This window comes from Podarcis cretensis (assembly GCF_951804945.1).
Source record: "Podarcis cretensis genome assembly, chromosome: 14".
Lineage (NCBI taxonomy): Eukaryota > Metazoa > Chordata > Lepidosauria > Squamata > Lacertidae > Podarcis > Podarcis cretensis.
In genome coordinates this window covers 52,408,044-52,428,613 of record NC_137183.1, presented here as the reverse complement: position 1 = coordinate 52,428,613, position 20,570 = coordinate 52,408,044, and the positions used below count along the sequence as shown (strand labels likewise).

Genomic DNA, 20,570 nt, shown 5'->3' with positions numbered 1-20,570 from the left:
TCAAGCTGTTTGCAAATAAAACCCCCAGTGCATCTGATTTTGTTGCTGCAGAGACCATGTACCTTGAGAATATGTATCTGTAACTCACTTATTGGTGGTCGGGCATGGAGGAAGCATATGAAATCAAATGAATGTAAATTCAATTTGCAGATAGCAAGATGTTACTTGCTACAGGCAAACGTCACAAGAATGAGTTTCAAAGTGAGAAAGCTTCATATAACACAGCCCTCTTTATTAAGCATATAGGTTTGCTTTATTTCCAATGTTCAACCTGGGAGAGCTCCAGTCACAATCTGAATGGAGGAGGGTAGAGCCCACTGTAGTGCTGCTTCCGCAAATTAAAGCACATAGTATGAAGTACAGTTTTTTCGGTGATCTTCCCCAACATGAAACCAACTTCCACCTGTGCAGTTTGGGCACAGGAACAGTCTTCAGCAAACAGAAGCATCACGAGTTTGCGGCAAGACACTGAAAGTTGCGCCAAGACTGCAGTGGTAAGGGCCACAGTTCCACGTTGCTCAGCTGAGAGCAGCACTGCTGGAGTGTCAAGCAGCAAATACTGGTGGTAGATTTTTTCAAAATTAAACTAAACCCTCCCCAAATAAAGGATAAAAATTTAAAAGCAGTGCCTTTCGAGTGACCCCACAGTAGGCAGTGGGGACTAGAAGGCACTACAATGTGTCAGAATGAACAAATCCTGCGCATTCACCGTCCAGAGAGAGAATATGGATTTTAAAAAAGTCCAAAGTTGTGTAGACCTTCTGGAAATGAACAAATCCCTCCTCAGTATGAGATATGGTGGTGCTGCAAAGGAAGGAGAAGGTGGTAACTCTCAGTCTCCAGGATTTCAACAAAGCTTCCCCTCTCTACCACCCCAAGTACACAATGTGAATGGGTTTTACCACGCCTTTCGGACTACTCTGGCTCTGCAACTGTAATAATTTCTTCATTGATAAAAAATTCAACAGTTTCCTCCTCCCAGTCATCCACATTGCTGTCCAGCTCATCTGTGTCCACTCCTGTAAAGAGAGAAAAAATATTAGACCTGGACGATTTCAAGGCAGCATTATGCTGGCTCCATAATGAAACAGAATCTTAGCTGCGTTAGAACAGAGCTACAGCTGCCATCTCATTCAAACCAACTAGTTCTGCCACGTATCAACTTCTTTGTTAATTATTTTGCTTATCATTTATTTTGTTAAGGTAAGCCCAACACTATTTCAGTAACAGTTTTGCCAATATTTTTCCCTAACAGAGACTTGCCTTCATGTGGCTGCTGAGTTCACTGCAGCTTAAAGGTAAAGGTAAAGGTACCCCTGCCCGTACGGGCCAGTCTTGACAGACTCTGGGGTTGTGCGCCCATCTCACTTAAGAGGCCAGGGGCCAGCGCTGTCCGGAGACACTTCCGGGTCACGTGGCCAGCGTGACGAAGCTGCTCTGGCCAGAGCCAGAGCCGCACACGGAAACGCCGTTTACCTTCCCGCTGGTAAGCGGTCCCTATTTATCTACTTGCACCCGGAGGTGCTTTCGAACTGCTAGGTTGGCAGGCGCTGGGACCGAGCAGCGGGAGCGCACCCCGCCGCAGGGATTCGAACCGCCGACCTTTCGATCGGCAAGCCCTAGGCGCTGAGGCTTTAACCCACAGCGCCACCTGCGTCCTCTCCGGTAAACATGCACAGGATTGCAGCCCAAGACAAGGAATGCTTAGAAAGCCAACTCACCTCCGCGGAGCTCCAACCGCTCATTCCTTTGCTCCATGTACAGCTCTTGTGCCATCTTGCGGTATTTTTTGAACTCCTCCATCATTGTTCGCCTTCTATCTACCAGTTCCTACAGAAAACAAGAGGTTGCTATAAAACCTTCAATCAAAATGCAGCTAGAAACCTCCCGAGGAGTAATCAAGATGGGGAGAGAAGCTGGACTTTCCAAGGCTTTGATCCCAAACAGGCTTACTTAAAATTACCAAAGAGACTTATTTCCATGTAAATATGGGAAGGACTGGGGTGACAAAATACCTTTCACTAGTGCAAACAGACGGCTTCACTTTGCGAAATTCATTGCAGCAAGATCTGGGCCATATGATGCCACAAGGAGGAAAAGGCATTTACGGACATTTCCCCACCCTGAATACTGCTAAAGGTTCCATACTCTCCAGCAGAAGAATTAAGAGTTCTCATTTACTGACTTCCCTGCTCCAATATTGCAGTGTGCTCCAACCTCCCTGCCCCAGCACTCCCTTATTGTACAACGTTCCTGCCAGAAGCAGCTTTGGAAAATGAATCCAAGGGTTCTAGATCTGGAAATAGGTGTCTGGACTCAAAACCAAAGCACCAAGAGATCAAAAGATAGCTTACCTTTGAGGCTTTAGACTGGCTCAGGCGATCTTTCTGTTCAAATATTTTGGAGTATCTCTTCAGATCTTTCTTGATTTGCTGTTTCAAGAAATAAGTGTTATATATTGTATTTTTAAATGATTTTATGTTATATTGAGCAAAATCTGCCATTTCATATAGCCCCAGCATATTTTGAGAAGAAAAAGTGGACTAAGCAGGATGTCAAAGACATGCCTTTCGAATACCATGCACAGGATACTACAGCAATCCATCAGACATGCTTAGTTCTACAGTGGTATTCCACTTAGTTTTACTCAATGGTACACTCAATGAAACTAATGAACATAACTAATTTAAGTTTATTCATGTCAATGGGTCTGAGTAAAAGGTAGTTGACTACGACCCAATATTTTACTACTGCAGAGTATGGGCCTCCTTGGTGATTTGCAAAGCCTTCCACGAATAGCAAGAGAACATTATGGCCCCAAGTCTTTCTCTGGCTTGGATAATTCCCCAAACTCCCCAAACACCTCCAAATCCCCCTCCCCAAGCCACTTACTTGTAAGCTGCTCTGGGAGCAAGTATCCCTTCTCCAGCAGCTAAAGTGCAGCAACCCAGACAACAGCAGATGAGAAATACTTTTTTCCAAGACTACTTAATGTTGGTAAACTGGGAAAAGTACACTTCCTAAGAGCTGTAGGCAGCACACCAGGAATCAGAATGGGGCTGGATCAACAAATGTCATGCTCCCAATGTAATCAGGAGAATGAGGTCCAGTTCAGTGGGATAGGGATAAACTCAGCTGGGCTTGCTGGAGGCAATTGCAAATTGAACTGGGGGAGTGGTTTGTGGACATGGCAATCTGCTAGGTTAAGCCACTGACCTATGTATTGCAGTACTGACTACTTTGACTGGCAGCAGCTCTCCAGGATCTCAGAGATTTTTCTCATCACCTACCACCTGAACATTTAACTGGGGATGTCAGGGATTGAACTTGAGATCAGACACACATAAAGTACCTGATCTAACGCTGACCTATGTCTCTTCCTTATCCCCAGCTTGTGGTGAGCTTCAACTGTTGTCTGTTGAAGCATTAGAGCTATTTTCCTAATACCGAGCTTCCTTCTCTTAATATCAACCCAAAAAGTTACACCAAACCTCCCACCGTAAAGGACACAATACCTTTATTTGATCCTGGGTGAGCAACGTAGGTGGCCTGGGTCTCCAAAGTAACTGGCAGAACCGGTCTTTATTATTCTTCTGTAGGAGGCGACCCTGGAAAGTCCACAGCCAATAGGCATTGTCCACCTAGAAAGATAGTTCAGTGAAGTTGTGTCACGTACGGTGCAGCATTCTTCGCACCCAGCTGCTCACTTTGTAGTCCTAAAAAGCTGAAAGCGTTCAAATTCCCTTCTGTGGTGTTGTGAAAGGATTTCTAATGATCATCAACTGATGCCTTAACTTGTATATGGCAAATGTTTACTATAAAGATCTGAATTACATATAAACAAGGTACCAACACAGAAAGCCAGGCACCAGAGTAACTAAGGTATCTCACTGTTTGAGGAGCACACATTAAGTAGTTGAGTACACATTGGAAGCCCCACAATTATCTCCTCCCCTTTACCCAAGCCTCTTCTACAATTAAGAGCAGAACCAATGCACCGGGCCTACCGAGGCATGAGAATGACAAGAAGAAATAATGAGCATTGCTATTAATGATGATATTAATAGGTAAAAGGTATCCAAGCTAAAACAAATACAACACAAGGCCTGTTACCAGGCTCAAGATGGATAAGGGTAAGGGGTGGGGAAGTATTGATAATACCTTGTGACTCCACCAAGAGACAGAAGTCACCAAATAGCGGCCTGTGGGGTCCCATTCAACATCTGAGGCTGTGTAGTGCTCAGCAATGTTCATCATGGTGCAGTCAGATGTATCAACGAAAGCTAAGGCACCATTCATGCTGCATAGAAAAATAATTAGAATATTTTATATATTACATGCAGGCAACTTTTAAGCCTGTGAAACAATTGAACAAACGTTTCTTTGAAATCTGGGTATGAGTCAGATGGCATAATCTAAAAGCTGAGACGTTGGATTTGAAACAGTCTTCATAAAGCCCTTTGTCTGGGAGAGGGCACAAGTTTCCTTTATATTAAGGTAAACTAACTTGCCGATCACTCTTACTCTGTAGGATGAAATAAAACTCTACAGAACCATTTCAAATTAAACAGAGCTCTGTGTGGTTTTTTCTCCAGTGGACCAAGATGGCACCCTCTAAGGAACCTGTTTTAAGAACCAACTTTTTTAAAAAAAGCTTCTGTTACTCAAGATATGCTTGCCAAGAAACAGTACTCACCTCCTGAGACCAGCCAACACCACAAATTGCCCTTGAGGACTCCAGAATATCGTGTTTGCCTGCTGCTTGTCAAACATTTCTGAAATAAGATTTAAATACATGAGACGAATATCCTTGCTTTATAAGGTTGATATTATGCCTTTGTAATAAAGATTTTAGCCTTACAAAACAAAGTAATCAAAATCTTCATGCCCCCGTTAATGCTGCCTCCTGAGTGTTGACAAGACCAGGAATAACTAGGATACACAATCTCATTCATATAAGAAGCCTTACTTAGCATCAATAAGCTTTTACAGCAAATCTGCAGTCACAAAAATGAACAAGTGCTGCATTGTCCAAGTTTCAATAGTTGAGAAATCCAAGAGGTCTTGCAAGACAAAGATATTTGGCCAAAATGAAGTTCAAATGAATTTTAAAACAGATTGTAACAACACACACAGAGCTCCTCAAACCCCAAGCCCATGCACAGCCTCTTGAATTCTACTTACTAATGAGCTCTATTTTCCCATTGTTTTTCACATGGTAGAAAGAGCAGGATATTCGTGGCGGCTCTCCATGCAACACAGCAAACTTGCTTCCATTTGGCTCCCAAGCAAACGCTATGATGCTTTCTGCAAGAGAGGAAGACCTACATTAAACCTGTAAAATTAGCCAGATCCCCTCTGAAAAGGCTTCTAATTCATGCGGGTCTCCTAGACATTCAAAATGCTGCTCTCCAGCAGCATTCCTGATCAGGCTGGTAGTCTCTGGGATATTTTCGGAGGACTCTAAAATGATAATCATGGGTGAGTTCAATATCCATGTGGAGGCTGCTCTTGGGCCAGCTAGAGAATTCAGACTCCATGACAAACACGGGTCTCTTTCAGACGGTCTTTGGTCCAACACACCAGTCACGGCACTCTCTTGATGTGTCTTTACCCCAAGTGATATGAGGGATGGACTGAAGATAGGGGGAACACAATGCACTTCCTTGTGATGGTCAGACCATTATCAGGTTAAGTTTTGACTGGTGGTGGCAGGGCCCCACTGCAGGAGGGCCATGTGGATGGCCCACCCTCTAGACTGATGGAACCAGATGTGTTTCTCAATGCTCTGAGGGATTTTTCAATGGAGAAAGCTGGTGATCCTGCCTACCTATAAAATGGCGATATGAAATGATCACTCATGAGCAGGCATGGGCAAACTCGGCCCTCCATATGTTGTGGGACTACAGCTCCCATCATCCCCAGCTAACAGGACCAGTGGTCAGGGATGACGGGAATTGTAGTCCCCAAAATATCTGGAGGGCCGAGTTTGCCTATGCCTGCTCATGAGCATCCTCTCTGGTGTTGTAGAGCCTGAACAGCTCCTTGGTACTCTGAAGAATGTTGGACTGTGAAACAGGCCAGAGGAAGACTGGAGCGCAGATGGTGCAAATCTCGCTCTGAAGCTGACCCAACACCGGTAAGAACACATAACCGTGCCTGCCATGTGGCAGTGTGGTCTCGCATTGCATCCCCTAGAGTGGAGGGACCTCTAGAACTTTCTAAGACCCATCATGACCAACTGGCTACACACTTGAGAACAGCCTCAACTTTGGAGTGATCTTGACTCCGCACCTGTTGCAGCTCTGCTTGGTAGTGTCATTATCGGGGGTGTTTTGTGGGATCAGTTTCACCTTATGCAATCAGCTGATGTGGCAAGCTGCTGGTGGCAATGCGCCCCACCACTATTTCCCCTCGACTGTAGTCACTCTTGGCTTATCAAATCTAGTTCAGGAGGGCTGACTGGTTAGGTCCAGAGTGTGGTTAAAGCTTCACTGCATGAGGGAATGGTCCCTGCTTCACTGCAAGAGGCGGTGGTGTGGCTGCTCGTAAGGAAACTGGTTCTGGACCCTTTGGATTGGAACAACTATCAGCCACTTGCAAATACCCCCTTTGGGAAAAGGTGGTGAAGAGGGCTGTGGTGGGGCAGCTGCAAGCATTATTGGGAAGGCACATATTATTTAGATCCATTCGAATCTGGGTTCACCCCTTGGTCACCCTGATGGATGACCTTTGCAAAGAGCAGGATGGGGCAGTGTGACCTTGCTCCCGCTTCTTGATTTCTCGTAGGCATTTGATGCCATCAACCATGGTAGTCTTCTGGACTGCCTCCAGGAAAAGGGAACTGCAGGCACTGTGGTTCTGATCCTAGCTTCAGGACTGAGTCCAGAGAGTAGCATTGGAAGAATACATTTCAGCACCCTGGTGGCTACATTATGTGGTGTTTCACTTCTGTTATATTTCATATGCTATAAACTCTAAATTAGATATACACTGAAGGACAAAAAATAGTGCACAGAGAGCTGAAGTTATGTGAAATGTGTCCTTTACCTTTCATTTCTACCACATCAACAGGAACCTGCTTCTCTCTCATGCGGAAGATTTCGAAGTTGGTCACTACACCCTGCAGGGAGGAGAAAGAGGTGATGTGGGCATGTCATCTACTCAGGTAGGGACTTGAGATGATGTGCATTTAATACAAAGCAGAAGTATCTGGCCTGCTGCTGTTTGGATCTGAGTGTTTAGGGTGCCTAAAATCTCATAACTTAGAGCAAGATGCACTACTGTTATTTAATACGAAGTGTCTTGCAGCACTTTAGAATTAGTCTTTAAGGAGCCACAAGTCTCTTGCAGCAAAGAAGAACCAAAACAAGGCTAGCCTTCCAGACACTGTTATTTATTCTCTTCTACAAGGCTGAACTGCAAAGTATTCAACTGAAATACATATTAGACAAGGCTATTATGGAGTAAACTAGTCAGAGTAAGATACAGCCATCTCCAGGCATACATGACATCAACTCTGAAGAATGGAACTATTTGCACTCAGGAGGGGGGTGGGGACACACAGGAGACTGTGTGGAAAACAGTTCCATGCCTGATGGCATAGCTTCATTTTAATCTCAACCCCTGTAATTGTAAACATGAGTCATTTTCTATTCGGGAGGTTTTATAGCAGCATGTGAACTACCTATATTTAGAATAAAATTCTTGGATTCTTTAATATGTTCTCTGGTAATCCTTGCAGTTCTGCAGCAAACGTGTGCTAAGAGTTCACTAAAAAGCTTTCGCCCAGTGCAGGAACTGGCAGTCCGTAGTTAAAGAGCAATGGGGCTTACACAGAGTGCAAACAGAAAGGAGGGAATAGACAGAAACACAAACCATGCAACTTATATGTGAGGAGATCAGGCACCATGAAGCTGCTGCAGGTGGAGGAGTAGGAATAATAATAATAATAATAATAATAATAATAATAATAATAATACCCAGCAATCTGGCTCAGTTTCCCCAGCCACTCTGGGCAGCTCAGAGCAAGAATGCTTCAATCAAAAACAGAAAAGGCTTTCAAGTGTTCTCTTAGCTTTGATAATATAAAAGTTGGGATTTCAAAGTCAGAGAGTTTAACAGTTCTGTAAGGAAGCTTCGGAGCCACGTACCTGTGTTCCTTTGGGGGTCCTGTCTACTTTCACACAGAGATAATCCCCATTCTTTTGCCAATGTAGCTTGCAGTCCACCACATTGAAGAGATTCCGCACTCTGATTTCCTGTCTGGAGGGCAGCTGCATCAACGTCACCCTTGCTGGTATATCTTTGTCTTCAGGCACCCAAAAAGCAATTATGTTGCCACCTGGAGACCAGGAGAAGTCTCTGAGGGATGGTAAACAGAACATGCAACAATTTAGTAATTTTAGGGACATTTTTTTATATATTAAAAAAAACCCCACACATCACACGAGCCAAATGAAATTTATTTCTCACACTTTGGAAAAGAAGAGGGAGCCACTGCGAGGAGGAGAATTATATGTCGAAGGCAAAAATAACAATATCAGCAGCAAGGAGAGTAAGATCTAAAGAAAAATACTCACTTGATCCCATTGATTTTTAAACTTTTCTTGTCCAACAGACCCATTGACTAGAAAGAGAGAACATAAAGTCAAAATGATTCTTGTACACACCTATCTATCTCAATTTACTATAAGTTTATAATAACATTTATGTTAAAGATTATAGTCTACTTCCCTGCCTAAGAGAGCCCCCCAATGTGATGTAAAACAAAGCATAAAAACATAGTGAAACTATAAACATAACAATCAACAAAGAAGAAAATAACATCTTAACATACACACAAGCACAACAAACAGAAATGGGGAATCACTTTAATACTTAAGACATGTAAAAAAACAAAAACCCTAAATGGTCTTTATGGGACATAAAAGGCCCAATACACCTTTTCCTCACTTTTGTTGGGGAAAGAATGGCTGTCCCACAAGTAATTGTGGTGGTTTCTAAAGGTTTTGTGTGAGAGAGAAAATGCAATCTATGTCCAACATTTGAAGTCAAATTAGCAACATCTTTTAGGTTGCATTAGTGGGCGACGCGCAAACACTGCAGTCAGAATGGGTATGGGATGAATGCTTGCACATTGCCCACTAAGTTTATATTCTTATTAGCAGGATACCTTTTGGCACATTTTGACTGCGAATAGGCACGTTACAGAATCTATCATATTACATCAGAAAGGGAGGGAGACTTACAGGTGTTTCATAGATGCTAAGAGTGTCAGATGTCATCCGAGCAAAGAATTTACCATCATGACTCCACCTAAGCAAAGAATTTCAAGAAATCAGATGTTTCTCTTCCCCATTACAAAAGCATGTTTGTTTGTTTTTTTTAAAGCAATTTGTTAACCATCTGCCCAACCTACTTAAAAATGGGCCAGTGGGCTGAGCTTTCACAGTGGAATCCGCGCTTCTTCTGTCCAGTTAGGGTATCCCAGATAATGATCGCTTGAGGGTCATCCTGGGTGTCCATTAGAGGGCTGAAGGTGACCAGGTACCTTCACAAAGAAGAACAGATCAATTATACAAACATAAAAGCTGTGATCTTATGTCAAGTTTAAACATTTGAGTTGCTTTGAAATTCATTAGAGGGGCATGTTTTATCTTTCTTAGTTTCTGTTCCCAGGAATACAACTTCACAGGGGGAAAGCATACTTTCAAAACTGCAATGCTTAGCAGAAGTCTTGTAAGACAGCAAGCACATCTTAATGAATGGTGAAGAATCAAGCAGGTTTTTTCCATTAAAATGCAAATTTTGTGTTTTACATGGTGCACCCAAGATACTGTATTCTTGTTGCCAGGGCCTTGTCACTCAAGCAGTACTCAACTTTGCCAAATTCCAGAATTAAAGTAACAAAACACTGGTCAGTTTCATAACAGCTATTTAGAGTTCCTTGGACTTCAGAAAAGCAGGCAATAGAAAGACAAATAAGTGAGTGAATGGCAGAGCCCTCAAAAACATCAGCATCTAACATCCTGTTTCCCCCTTTTAAGGTTTATGCATTAATCATATGTGGTATGATAGTGGTTTGTAGCACAAAGGCTTCAAATATAACATTCCCAACAGCTTCAACCCTTCAGCAAACAAATGTGAGAGATTCAACACAAACCACAACACAAATGTCTGTGACCAATTATGTTCTCACCTCAAAGCCAACAAAAGGCAAGAAGTCTTAGCTAGTTCAAGGAACTGAAGAGGCAACCAAGAGTTTGGGGTGGGGGTACACCTGAGCTTTCCAAACTTTTCATGTTGGCGACATACTTTCTGGAAATGCATCATTTTGCAACACAGTAATTCACTTTTCCTAGCAAACTGGAGGTTAAACTAACCCCTTTCCAGTCCCAAGAGGAGAGTGGGGAGCATTCACACAACACAGAGTTTGGAAAGCTCTGCACTATCAACTGTGATAGGTCTAGGAAGCTGCTTCTAGACCACTTGGAATTCTCATTAGAACAAGAGTTGAACTCTCTATATGGCAGAACTGTTTTGCGCCATGCTATATACAAGACCTAGTTACTAGCTACCAAGAAAAACAGACAAATGCAGACACACACACACACACACACACACACACAGAGAGAGAGAGAGAGAGAGAGAGAGAGAGAGAGAGAGAAAGAAAGAATTGGGAGCAAAAGGCCTTGAAGAGTTGCTGCCTCTCCAGGAGCCAGGAATGTATGTAGAAAACAAGGCTGAGCCATAACACCTTCCCTTCTGTGCTAGGAGGCCGAGTGAGGAAGCATCCTGTGAGACAGGGGGCCCTCACTCAACAACTTTTCCCCCAAACTATTTCACACAAGCTATGCCAAGAAAGCATGAGTATGAGAACCTTCACCACAAGAATAAAATAGTCGCAGTTTGATATTTCATACCCTGAAAATTCTGCTAGCTGAAAGTCTAGAAACTTATTAATAAATTTAGCCAATGTTTCCACCAAGGGGCTATGGAAACTGCTCAGACCTGACTGGTCCTGAATGAAAAGATCTCTTGGAAACTGAGCTACAAGTGCAAACAACAACAAACAGATCTAATGTAATCTACTCATACATTAACATATCCCATACAGAGTCTCCTTTGGCTGTGCCTGTCACCTGAGGGTCTTCTTGGAGGTGTTGCTTTAACTGTGAAATGTTCTTCCCAGAGTGGTTAGCCTGATACGTACTTTATACTCTTTTCATTTCAGGCAATGTTTTGTACTACTTCCATGATCCTTTAAGTTTTAGTTTAGTGTTTTGTTTGTAGTTGTACGTTGTTTTATTCTATCTTGAAAACCATACCAAGAATATGGTTGAAATGTGGTATAACAGCCCCCAATAGGTAAATCAATAAATAGAATGCGTAACTGTAACAGGCAATATATTTTATACACCCGATTCCCACAGTAACACCACCAACTAATTTCATACACTACCTTTCGCAAGGTGAGAAGTCAATGAGTTGCACCCCCTGGTGGCTGAACTTCTGAATCTGCTTGAATTTCTCTCCACCCCACAAAGCAATGCCCCTCATATGGAATGTAGCCAGATAGGTACCCTTTGGAGACCAGCGTACATAGGTTTCTGTCCATCGCTACAAGGGGGAAAGTGCATAGCATAACCATTTGAATCATATTTCATTTGCATATTGATGCATAAAAACTTATCTAGGATTAATCCCTTACTCTGGTGCATGACATCTAACTTCAATCGACCTCAAAATTTATTTGTGGCCCACAGCATTCTAAAAACAGAAATCTCATATGTGAATATGGTCAACTGGGAGCCATGTAACTGATGTGATTCACTAATGTATTGAATAGCTATTACGTTCATTGAATCATATGCTAACTGAATGTTTAGTCACATTATATATTTTATTTCCTTTTTACAGACACTGCACAAAAAACTGCTCTCAGTAAAGAGATACTTCCTAGGGACACTCACAGCTCTCTCCTCAATTGTGACAGGATCCTTAACATCATTCCAGTAAATAGAGGTTCTGTCTCCAGATTCAAAGATCACACTGTACTGATCTCTACAATCTGGGTCCTCCAACCAGTAGCGCAAATTCCCCTGGAAAAGTCAAAAGGAAAACAGTTTAAGAAGATAGGACCTATAAAAAAAATACTATTTGGTCTTTATTTGAGACAGGGTTAATAACAATGGAAAAGCTAATATAACAGCTCAACTTTCTGGACACAACATTTCCTGAGTATTATACTGAATTTGTGAAATTTGGAGAACATACAGATCTGAATTCTGACACACCTAGATGGGCTTTGTGAACTTCCCATGGTTCCAAGACACAACAGTGAAAGCCAAAATTCACCATATTCATCTGCATTTGTTGAAAGACATAAAACTGCAGACGTTCACTGTAACACGGGCAAATGTTATATCAGGATCATTGACAAAAGTTTGCAATCACTTAACATTTTTACAGGCAAGATTATTTTGCATCTTGCAGTCATACATACAAATATTTATTTTTTAAAAAGAACACTGGGGTGCTCAGATTTTAGTAAGTATCTGATTGCCTGCCACAGTGTATCATTCACATTTCAAGCTGAGCTGTGGGAGTATTCTTTAACAACCTACAGTATTAGGAATTCATGACCCGCACTGGAGGGATTCCAAGCCTGCGCAGGTACAAACTTAGTATTGCCTCTTGATGGACACAGTGATCTTTAAAGTCTATACATGCATCTGAAAACTCACCAGGTCTTTAAATGGCTGCTTTTCTGGAATTTCCCACTCATCACTGATTGTCATGTATCTGAAAATGTGATTCAGTCAGTTATACTTCTTTGTATTTCAAACAGTCAACCTTTTCTGCTTTTAAGAAATGACGATACTCACTTGTCAAAGTCAGTGAAAAGGTTGACCCTGAAAGTGTGCTGCTTGTCTAGCTTGTAGCCATCTGCATTTTTAATGGCATCTGAAGCATGAGTTGGAGACATGTATTCCAGGAAAATATACCTGCAGTAAAACATCTAGTTAGTTATTGCTGAAAACTTAATTTGAAATTGCCGAAAGAGGTGATACATGAAATGAATGGCCCAATGCTCTGGATTCAGCCGAACCTCAACAGTGACATCAGCCACACTTCAACTCAACGGAATTCAACACCAACTGTTTCCCCAAAGTCATATTTCAGGCTTGTTTATATAATTGTGCCAAATGCTATGTGACACTGTGCAATGAGTGAAAGCTGGGCCTGCAGCTGCTGCCCTGAGAATTATCTCTGTGCAAGAATCCCTCATGCGTGGCATACACCATTTTAAGAGCAGGATCAAGGTGCATTTTTTTTTCAATTTGCATTGTCTCAGAGACAATGGCAACAGCTGAAAAATAGAGCTATGGCTCCATATGTTTGCCACATTAGCATATAATGTGCCATCTGGCAAGAGGGGAGACACTAAAGGGAAAATGAATGAGGGGGAAAAGGCTGGTAGATTATTCTGAATGCCAGGCATTTCAATGCACAAGGAAGCAAGATCTCTGATGCTCTTGATCTGGCGACTAGCGACAGGCAGATTTTGTACCTGCTGGTGGTTCATTTGGAGGGGTGAAACCACCCTGCAGACCCTGGCTAATCTTAACCTCCCTCCTCTACTTGATAATGTCAGTACTTAATTTACAAAAACTTATTCTTCTATGAAATGTTTGTTTAATTTCACAGAGAACTTACTTTTATCAGGCAACTCCCCATAGCTTAATTTCGAAAAGTATTATCTGCCCATGGGTAATGCAATGCCGTAGCTACGGGGGGGGGGGCGCCCTAGGTGAAGCCTCCAGAGGGGGTAACTGCGTGTGTTTGTGTGCATGTACGCAAATGTGCGTGGGGGGTGCCAAACTGGGTGACCCGGGTGTAATAAAGCTAGTTTCGCCCCTGAGTAATAATTCATAGCATGTGCCCACTGTTGGCAAAACAGTTCTTATACGTTGCAAGTTCATTGAAACTTCAGTCCCATATCTCACTGGAAACCCATAATCATAGAGCAGGGATGTCCAACCAGTAGATCGTGATCTACCCCGGTAGATTCCCGGCTGATCAAGGTAGGTTGCAGGATCCTTATTGTGTACAAAAAGTGGGAAAAGCTAAAAAAAACTCAGTGCAACCCTTCCCCCAAAAAGCTCATCAACTTTGGGTACTTCCCTCCTAAAAAAAGCTGCGCAACTCTGAGCAAACCCCCCCCCAATGACAATGGGTAGATCACTGCCAGTTTTCTTTTTAAACTGGGAGTAGATCACATTCTCTTGGGAGTTGGAGATGCCTGTCATAGAGGATCTGACATTTTCATTTTCAGCCACCGTGTTCACTGTGGTGACTGCATCAATAACCTCTGGTAAGTATGACAAGTGACCAACTAGGCTTCTTTTCAAATTTGAAGCTGCTGAGGTATGCTGGGGTGCCCTAACAATTGTGTGGCAATCCCCACAGGATCCTCGGCTAAAGGCTGTTTGCCTGCTTGGTAGCGTAGCACCTGGTGTAACTCACCTACCCAAGAAAGCATACCTTCCTTTCCTCACAGGAAAAGTTAGTGACAAGTTTTCTAGGGAGAGGCAGCTTTTCAAGATCTGGCCATGCTGGCGTTCAGGGCACCATCCACCATGTAGTGGCCAAGCTAGTAGTCTCCCTACCTTCCCTTTCCTGCTGGAAAGGTGGGGGTGTACCTCATTGGAGAGGGAAGGATTGGTCAATTAGTTTTTAGGCTGGCTAGCAATGACAGCTAAAAAAGACAGTCACTCACCCTTTAGTCTGCCCATCAGCTTCTGGGTAAAACTCATTGGTAATTTTTCCAAACTTTGAGAAAATCTTGTGGATAACATTCTTCAGTTTCTCAAGTCGGTCTGGTCCAACCTGAGGAACATTATCCACCACAATCACTGAATCAATTCCATCAGCCTCCTGTGGACGTTCTTGCAGAATATCTCCAAGTAATTCTGTGGAAAAGATAAGTATACGAATGAGAGAGACAGCCCACAATTTATTTACAGGATAAAAGAAAACTAATTGGGATATTCTAGGTTTGGTTAGCCATGTGTTTGGTAAAGGCTGAAAGCAGAAGTGCAAACTCCATATTGGAATCAGTCTTCTGTATTTTAGCTATAGAAACTAATAGACCTTTTTTATAAGGATCACAGAATTGTAGAGTTGGATTTCCAACTCCCTGCAATCCAGGAATATGCAGCTGACTGAACCTTCAACCTTGGCATTATAACCATCATACTCTAACCAACCGAGCTATCCTGCTGCTAGAAACATACTGAGTAAACAAAGCAATTTGTTACATGCTTTTCTAAACTTCATTCTCTACTTTGCTGCATCAAGAGCTCATTCTCACTGCCTTTTGTATAACAAGGATTTGCTTAGAAGAACAGTCCCTCATCTGTAGACCATCTAGGGGCAAGCTATTCTTCCCAGTGGCTGCCTCTCTCCTTGAAGTCTGCCACTTAAACCAGGACAAGCAGCCACCACAATGCTAAGCTGTTTTTCTTCCACTATCCACATTTTTATGGAGCTTGCAAACTCAGTTCTCTATATTCTGATGGGGAAAAAATCTACTGGGGCAGAATGATGCTATTACAAATGCTGGTTGCTATCCTTTCATACCACTACAAAAATCTAAGAAAGTAACCTGGCACATCCAGTCTTTCTCCAAACTGAACGCTTTGAACATCGAACATGGCTTTATTTATAATTATAAAGATGCTACAAACCCTTTAATTATAGCAGTTTAACAAGTTTTCCATGGGTTCAAAGAAGCCTTTGTTCTAATCACACAGCAAATCAAGACAAGTGCAAGTCTTCATCCTCTAGTCTATAAATTTGTATGCCCCTACCACAATCTTTCCCTTTACAATAAAATAAATTCACTTATAAAGCATTAGCCTCTAACACAGTATTTCCTATCAGGGCTGCTGAATGCACAAAACAACCAAGAAAATACTTTATTTACTCAAATCTACTGCTCACTTTTTTTGGCCAAATTATGTTGTAAAAATCAAGGTGTGCATTAGATTCGATGGCACATTTACATTCGCCAGCAATTTTTTTTGTTGTTGTTGTTTCAATGTTCTGAAAATTGAGGTGTGCATTAGATTCGATGACGAATTAGACTCAAGTAAATACGGTATTCTAACATACTGATGATTTATACAATCATGGCTTAAAACTAGATATCACTAAAATATTTTATTCTGCACTTACATGCTATAGACATCCAATTTAAAATGGCCTTTTGAAACTTACTTTTCACTTTATTTTTAAAAAGTGTCAGGGACAAATGCCCTTCTCTATGTCCTCCCTAGAGTAGAAGCACATTTCAGTGTGATAACCAGGCAGTCCTCCTGGGCAGCTGCAGCTAGATAGTCAAACACTTTGTCTCCTGTTTTGAGTCAGTTAAAGACAATTTTATTTACAGTCTCTTGCACGCGGCAGATAATGTTTCTATACTTCATTTCAGCTGCTGATCCCACCTCCTTGCTTGGTTATTTTATGTTTTTATAAAATTTTAAACATTGTAAATAATCTCAAATGGTATTTCTGTGAGATTAAAAATAAAGAAACAGCATATTTTAAACACCACAAGCATTTGAGAGTTTTAAGATTGGAAATCTCTTTATAGATTCTATCATTGCCAATGAGACTTAGAACAGGCAAACTCACCTGTTAAGACAACATTACACATATGGCAAACTGTCTAAAGCAGATAAACTAAGAAGCTGCCTTATAATCTAGCTAAATAAGGTCTATCCATCAACAGACAACAGATCTCCAGGGTTACAGGCAGGTGTCTCTCCCAGCCCTACCTGGAGGTAACAGATAATGTACTCCATGTAAACAGGGGCTAGATACTGTCTGTTTTGCATCAGAGATAGTGCATCACTAAAAACTACACTTGCTAGGAATCATAAGAACACCAGAAGTGCCCTGCTGGATCAGACCAAAGTCCCATCTAGTACAGCATTCTGTTCCCACAGTTGCCAAACAGATGCTTCCAGGAAGCCAAGACCCGGGCACAATGGCCTTCTCATGCTATACTGACGCATACTGAACACAAAGCCCTGCATGTAATGGGGCAATATATCTTTGCACCACAATCTGGTGACAAGACACAGGAGAGGGCTAGTGCCCTGTTGTGAGATTTACAGATACATCTGTCTCAACACAGTTGAGAAACAGGGTGCTGGGCAAGGTGGGCCTTGCTGTCCAATCCACCAAAGTGCCTTGCATATTCTTCAGTCTGATATAGACCAGGACCTTCTAGAACAGCCTTTCTCCACACTGGTTCCCCAAATGATGTTGGACTATGATTCTCATTATCCCCAATGAGAAGGGCCAGCAGTCAGGGATGATGGAATACACTGTTCTCCCCATTTAATTCCCCCAAAGCCCTGAGACCTGCGTAAAGCTTCATGGCTGACTGGCGGGATTTAAACCTTGGCCTCCCAGGCCCTAGTCCAACACTCTATAACCACTATGCCGCACTGGCTCTCTAAACCCTTTGATGGGAGCTGGAGTAGGCCAACAAGATGGCCAAGTGAGACCCCCCTCCCCACTTTTCCCTGTTCTATCTCAGAAGGACTATGCTGGAAGCTTGTCTTATGGCCAGGCCACAAAGTCATCTTGCTCACTATGGTCTACACCAGCGCTGCTCTACGTGGTAGTCCATGGACTGGTCCCAGACATTGTCAACTTCACTACAGTGAAGGTGCTGCTCCCTGGCACGCTGGTGGTGGGGACTGCCAAACCACCACATCCCACAGCTTGAGAGGTACTACTCTGCACCAGTATTCTTCAACGCAGGATCCTCAGGCGCCCTTGAAACTTCGGTGGCTGTCACCCTCAGCCAACTCACATCTGTGGTCAAGGATGATGGCAGCTTTAGTCCCAACATCTGGGGATCCCCTCCCCCAGGTTGAAGAATACTGGCCTAGACTGACCCATGACACTGTCTCCGCCATTTCAGGCAGTGGATGTAACCAGCCCTTCCAGGGGACCTTCTGCAAGCAAAGCAGAGGCGCTGCCACCCCTTCCCAAATGGCCACACCGACCCTCCCCCCCCTTTCTTTTAAGGATCACGAGGCTCTCTCCCCCCACCCCCACTAATGTCCACATATTACCCGTCAGCTTCTTCGAGTCCTTCTCTGGGGGAAAACGCTACATGCAAAATTACATATAACAATAAGGGCAATATTTATTTCTACCCCCCGCCTTCGCTCCCCCTCGCAAGGCGGCTTACAAACACGTGTCGAGGAAGAGGCGGAAGAGGCCGCCGCCAGGCCTCTCCCTCCTCCTCCTCCTCCCCCCTCGGCCCACCCACCTTCCTCGTCGATGTTGTCCACGAAGTCCTCGGGGTCGCTGAAGGAGATGCCCTCCTCCTCCTCCTCCTCCTCTTCCTCCTTGCCGCTTCCCTCCTCCTCCTCCTCCTCCTCCTCCTCGTCCTTGCTGGGCTTCTCGGCCTTCTCCTCCTCCTCCTCCTTCTCCTCGGCCTCCTCCTGCTGCTGCTCCTCTTTCTTCGCCTCGCCGCCTTCGGATCCCTCCTGGTCCCCCTCGGGCTTCTCGGCCGGGGCAGAGGCAGGGGCTTCGGGGGATTTCTCCCGCTCCGGCGGCTCCTCGGCTACAGCGGCAACCTCGGGCGGCTCCTGAGGAGGCGAAGGCGGCCCAGCGGCCGGAGGGGGAGACGGTTGCGGCTGCTCCCGACGCTCTCCAGCGGCCTTCTCTTCCTCGCCGGCGCTGCTGCTGCTGCTGCTGCTTCGCGGCTTCTCCTCCTCCGCCTCCTTCTCCTCGCCGCCGCCTTTTTCGGGCTCCGGCTCCTTCTTCCCCTCAGGCTCCTCCGCGGAAGGCCCGTCCGGCAGCTCGGCCTCCGAGTCGCCGTCGCCGCCGCCGCTGCTGCCGCCGCCGCCGGGCTCCCCTCCTCCTCCGGGCCCCTCGTCCTGGGCGGGCAGAGCGGCGGGGGTCTCGGCGGCCGCCGGGCTCTCCTGGGTCTCCTGCATGAGGGGCTGCGCGGCCTTCCCGCTCGCCTCACACGCGCGGCGCACGAACAGGCAAGGCGGCGCGCTGGGCCGAGAAGGGGGGGGAGGAGGGAGGGGGCACAGAGCGCGCAGGCGCGCGCGCAGGGGAGGCGCCCTCTCGCCGGGCCATGTGCGCGAGAGCGGACCCGGCGGCCAGTCTCGCGAGAGCGGGCAGGGACCAACTCGGCAGAGGAGGGGGGGAGGAACGGATCCCAAAAGCGGGGTCTTACTGCGTTGTATATGTTAATCTCCTACATTAATGGGCTAGGACAGGGTTTGCGATCGGTTAGCGCCCAGTTATGCTTTCCCCCTAGGAATTAGGCGTTTCGGTCTTGAGGTACGCTCGCTTCACCCCCACCCCCCTCGTTAGAACAATCCTGGTGGTTAAGTCCAACATGGCGGCTCGAGGCCCCGCATTCAGCCCGCCCTTAGGTGGGGTCGGATGGACCATCCCAGAGGGAGGGGGGAGGTGAAAGTAGTGTCGTGAATAGCGGTATCGTCACCGCGTGCTTCTACTCATATTATTATTGTCGAAATATATATTTTTATCCTCCTATTTTAAATTCTAGACTATATTAATCGTAAGCTGTCACTCTGGAGGAGATAGTAGCAAAGGGGAATCAAGCACCCCTTCAAAAATGACCGAAATGGGTCCAACTGACGAGTCATCCTCCTGCCAGGCGCGTGAGCTGTACAAGTCTTTCCGCAAAAAGGGGGACGGTCAGAGTATGTCAAATGGACACATAGTGGGAAGCCTAAGAATAGGGAGGTGCAATTGATCTAAATCATTTTTTGTTATTATTAGTCGCTTTTTTTCCTAATGCAACCCAAACCAACTTACGACAACATCCCTTATCACAATAAAAAGATATACATAAATTAAACTATAAATCATGTTCGGGTTTTTTTGTTTGTTTGATTGATTTCCTTCGCTATTAATGAGCGCTGCGGCTTAACGAGACCCGCCATAATCAGCTTCTCCGCCGCCCCTTAACTGTCAGCACGATCTCTCCAGTGCCGGATTTACGTATAAGCTAAACAAGCTATAGCTTAGGGCCCCACTCTCTTTGGCCCCCCCCAAAAAAAATAAAGGGGGAAAAACTTATGGCACATTTCCAAAATATTTCACTACTTTTTAATTGTATTTCAGTTCAACAATTCCTTTGATAAAATACATATTTTGTTATGTGCAAATGGCTTTAGATGGCTATTAGGTCCATAAATTACCATATAGCATATATTCAACACAAAAAACAGCGACCATTTGTTGTTGACAAAGGGCAGCTGGAGCTATAAAGGGCCCCATTACCTTCAGTAAGCTTAGGGCCTCATCAAACCTAAATCCGACCCTGAATGCTCCTGAAGAGGACCTGCAATAAATGCCAAAGGGAAATGGATCCTCATGTGCGATGAATTGGGCCCTCTCCAGATTTGTGTTTTATTTGCAAGTGAAATCTGTGGCATTTCCTTGGTGCAGGCTGCATTCTTAACAATGCATTTAAAGCAATGGTAGCAGTT

At 44.3% G+C, this 20,570-nt stretch overlaps 1 protein-coding gene across 1 annotated transcript; it reads right to left on the bottom strand.

Moving 5' to 3' along the window:
- Positions 1-211: 211 nt before the first annotated feature.
- Positions 212-19,100, bottom strand: EIF3B (eukaryotic translation initiation factor 3 subunit B). Its single transcript, XM_079953759.1, has 19 exons — positions 18,362-19,100; positions 14,786-14,978; positions 12,891-13,010; positions 12,750-12,807; positions 11,976-12,104; positions 11,465-11,622; positions 9,422-9,553; positions 9,252-9,318; positions 8,583-8,629; positions 8,154-8,364; positions 7,051-7,123; positions 5,185-5,307; positions 4,697-4,775; positions 4,162-4,300; positions 3,516-3,641; positions 2,355-2,432; positions 1,722-1,830; positions 903-1,019; positions 212-804 (listed from the first exon to the last, which is right to left on the bottom strand). The coding sequence occupies exons 1-18, from the start codon at positions 19,032-19,034 to the stop codon at positions 916-918; spliced, it is 2,619 nt and encodes an 872-aa protein (XP_079809885.1). The 5' UTR covers positions 19,035-19,100; the 3' UTR covers positions 212-804; positions 903-915.
- Positions 19,101-20,570: the final 1,470 nt, after the last annotated feature.

What these genes read in the sequence shown, in the direction of transcription:
- EIF3B (XM_079953759.1), bottom strand. Translation starts at nt 19,034, where the DNA reads ATGCAGGAGACCCAGGAGAGCCCGGCGGCCGCCGAGACCCCCGCCGCT. An exon ending in GACTTCTCACCTTGCGAAAG is followed by an intron (nt 9,554 to 11,464) that starts GTAGTGTATGAA and finishes TTCTTTGTGAAG; the next exon opens with GTACCTGGTCACCTTCAGCC. An exon ending in TTAGCATCTATGAAACACCT is followed by an intron (nt 8,630 to 9,251) that starts GTAAGTCTCCCT and finishes CTCTCTTTCTAG; the next exon opens with TCAATGGGTCTGTTGGACAA.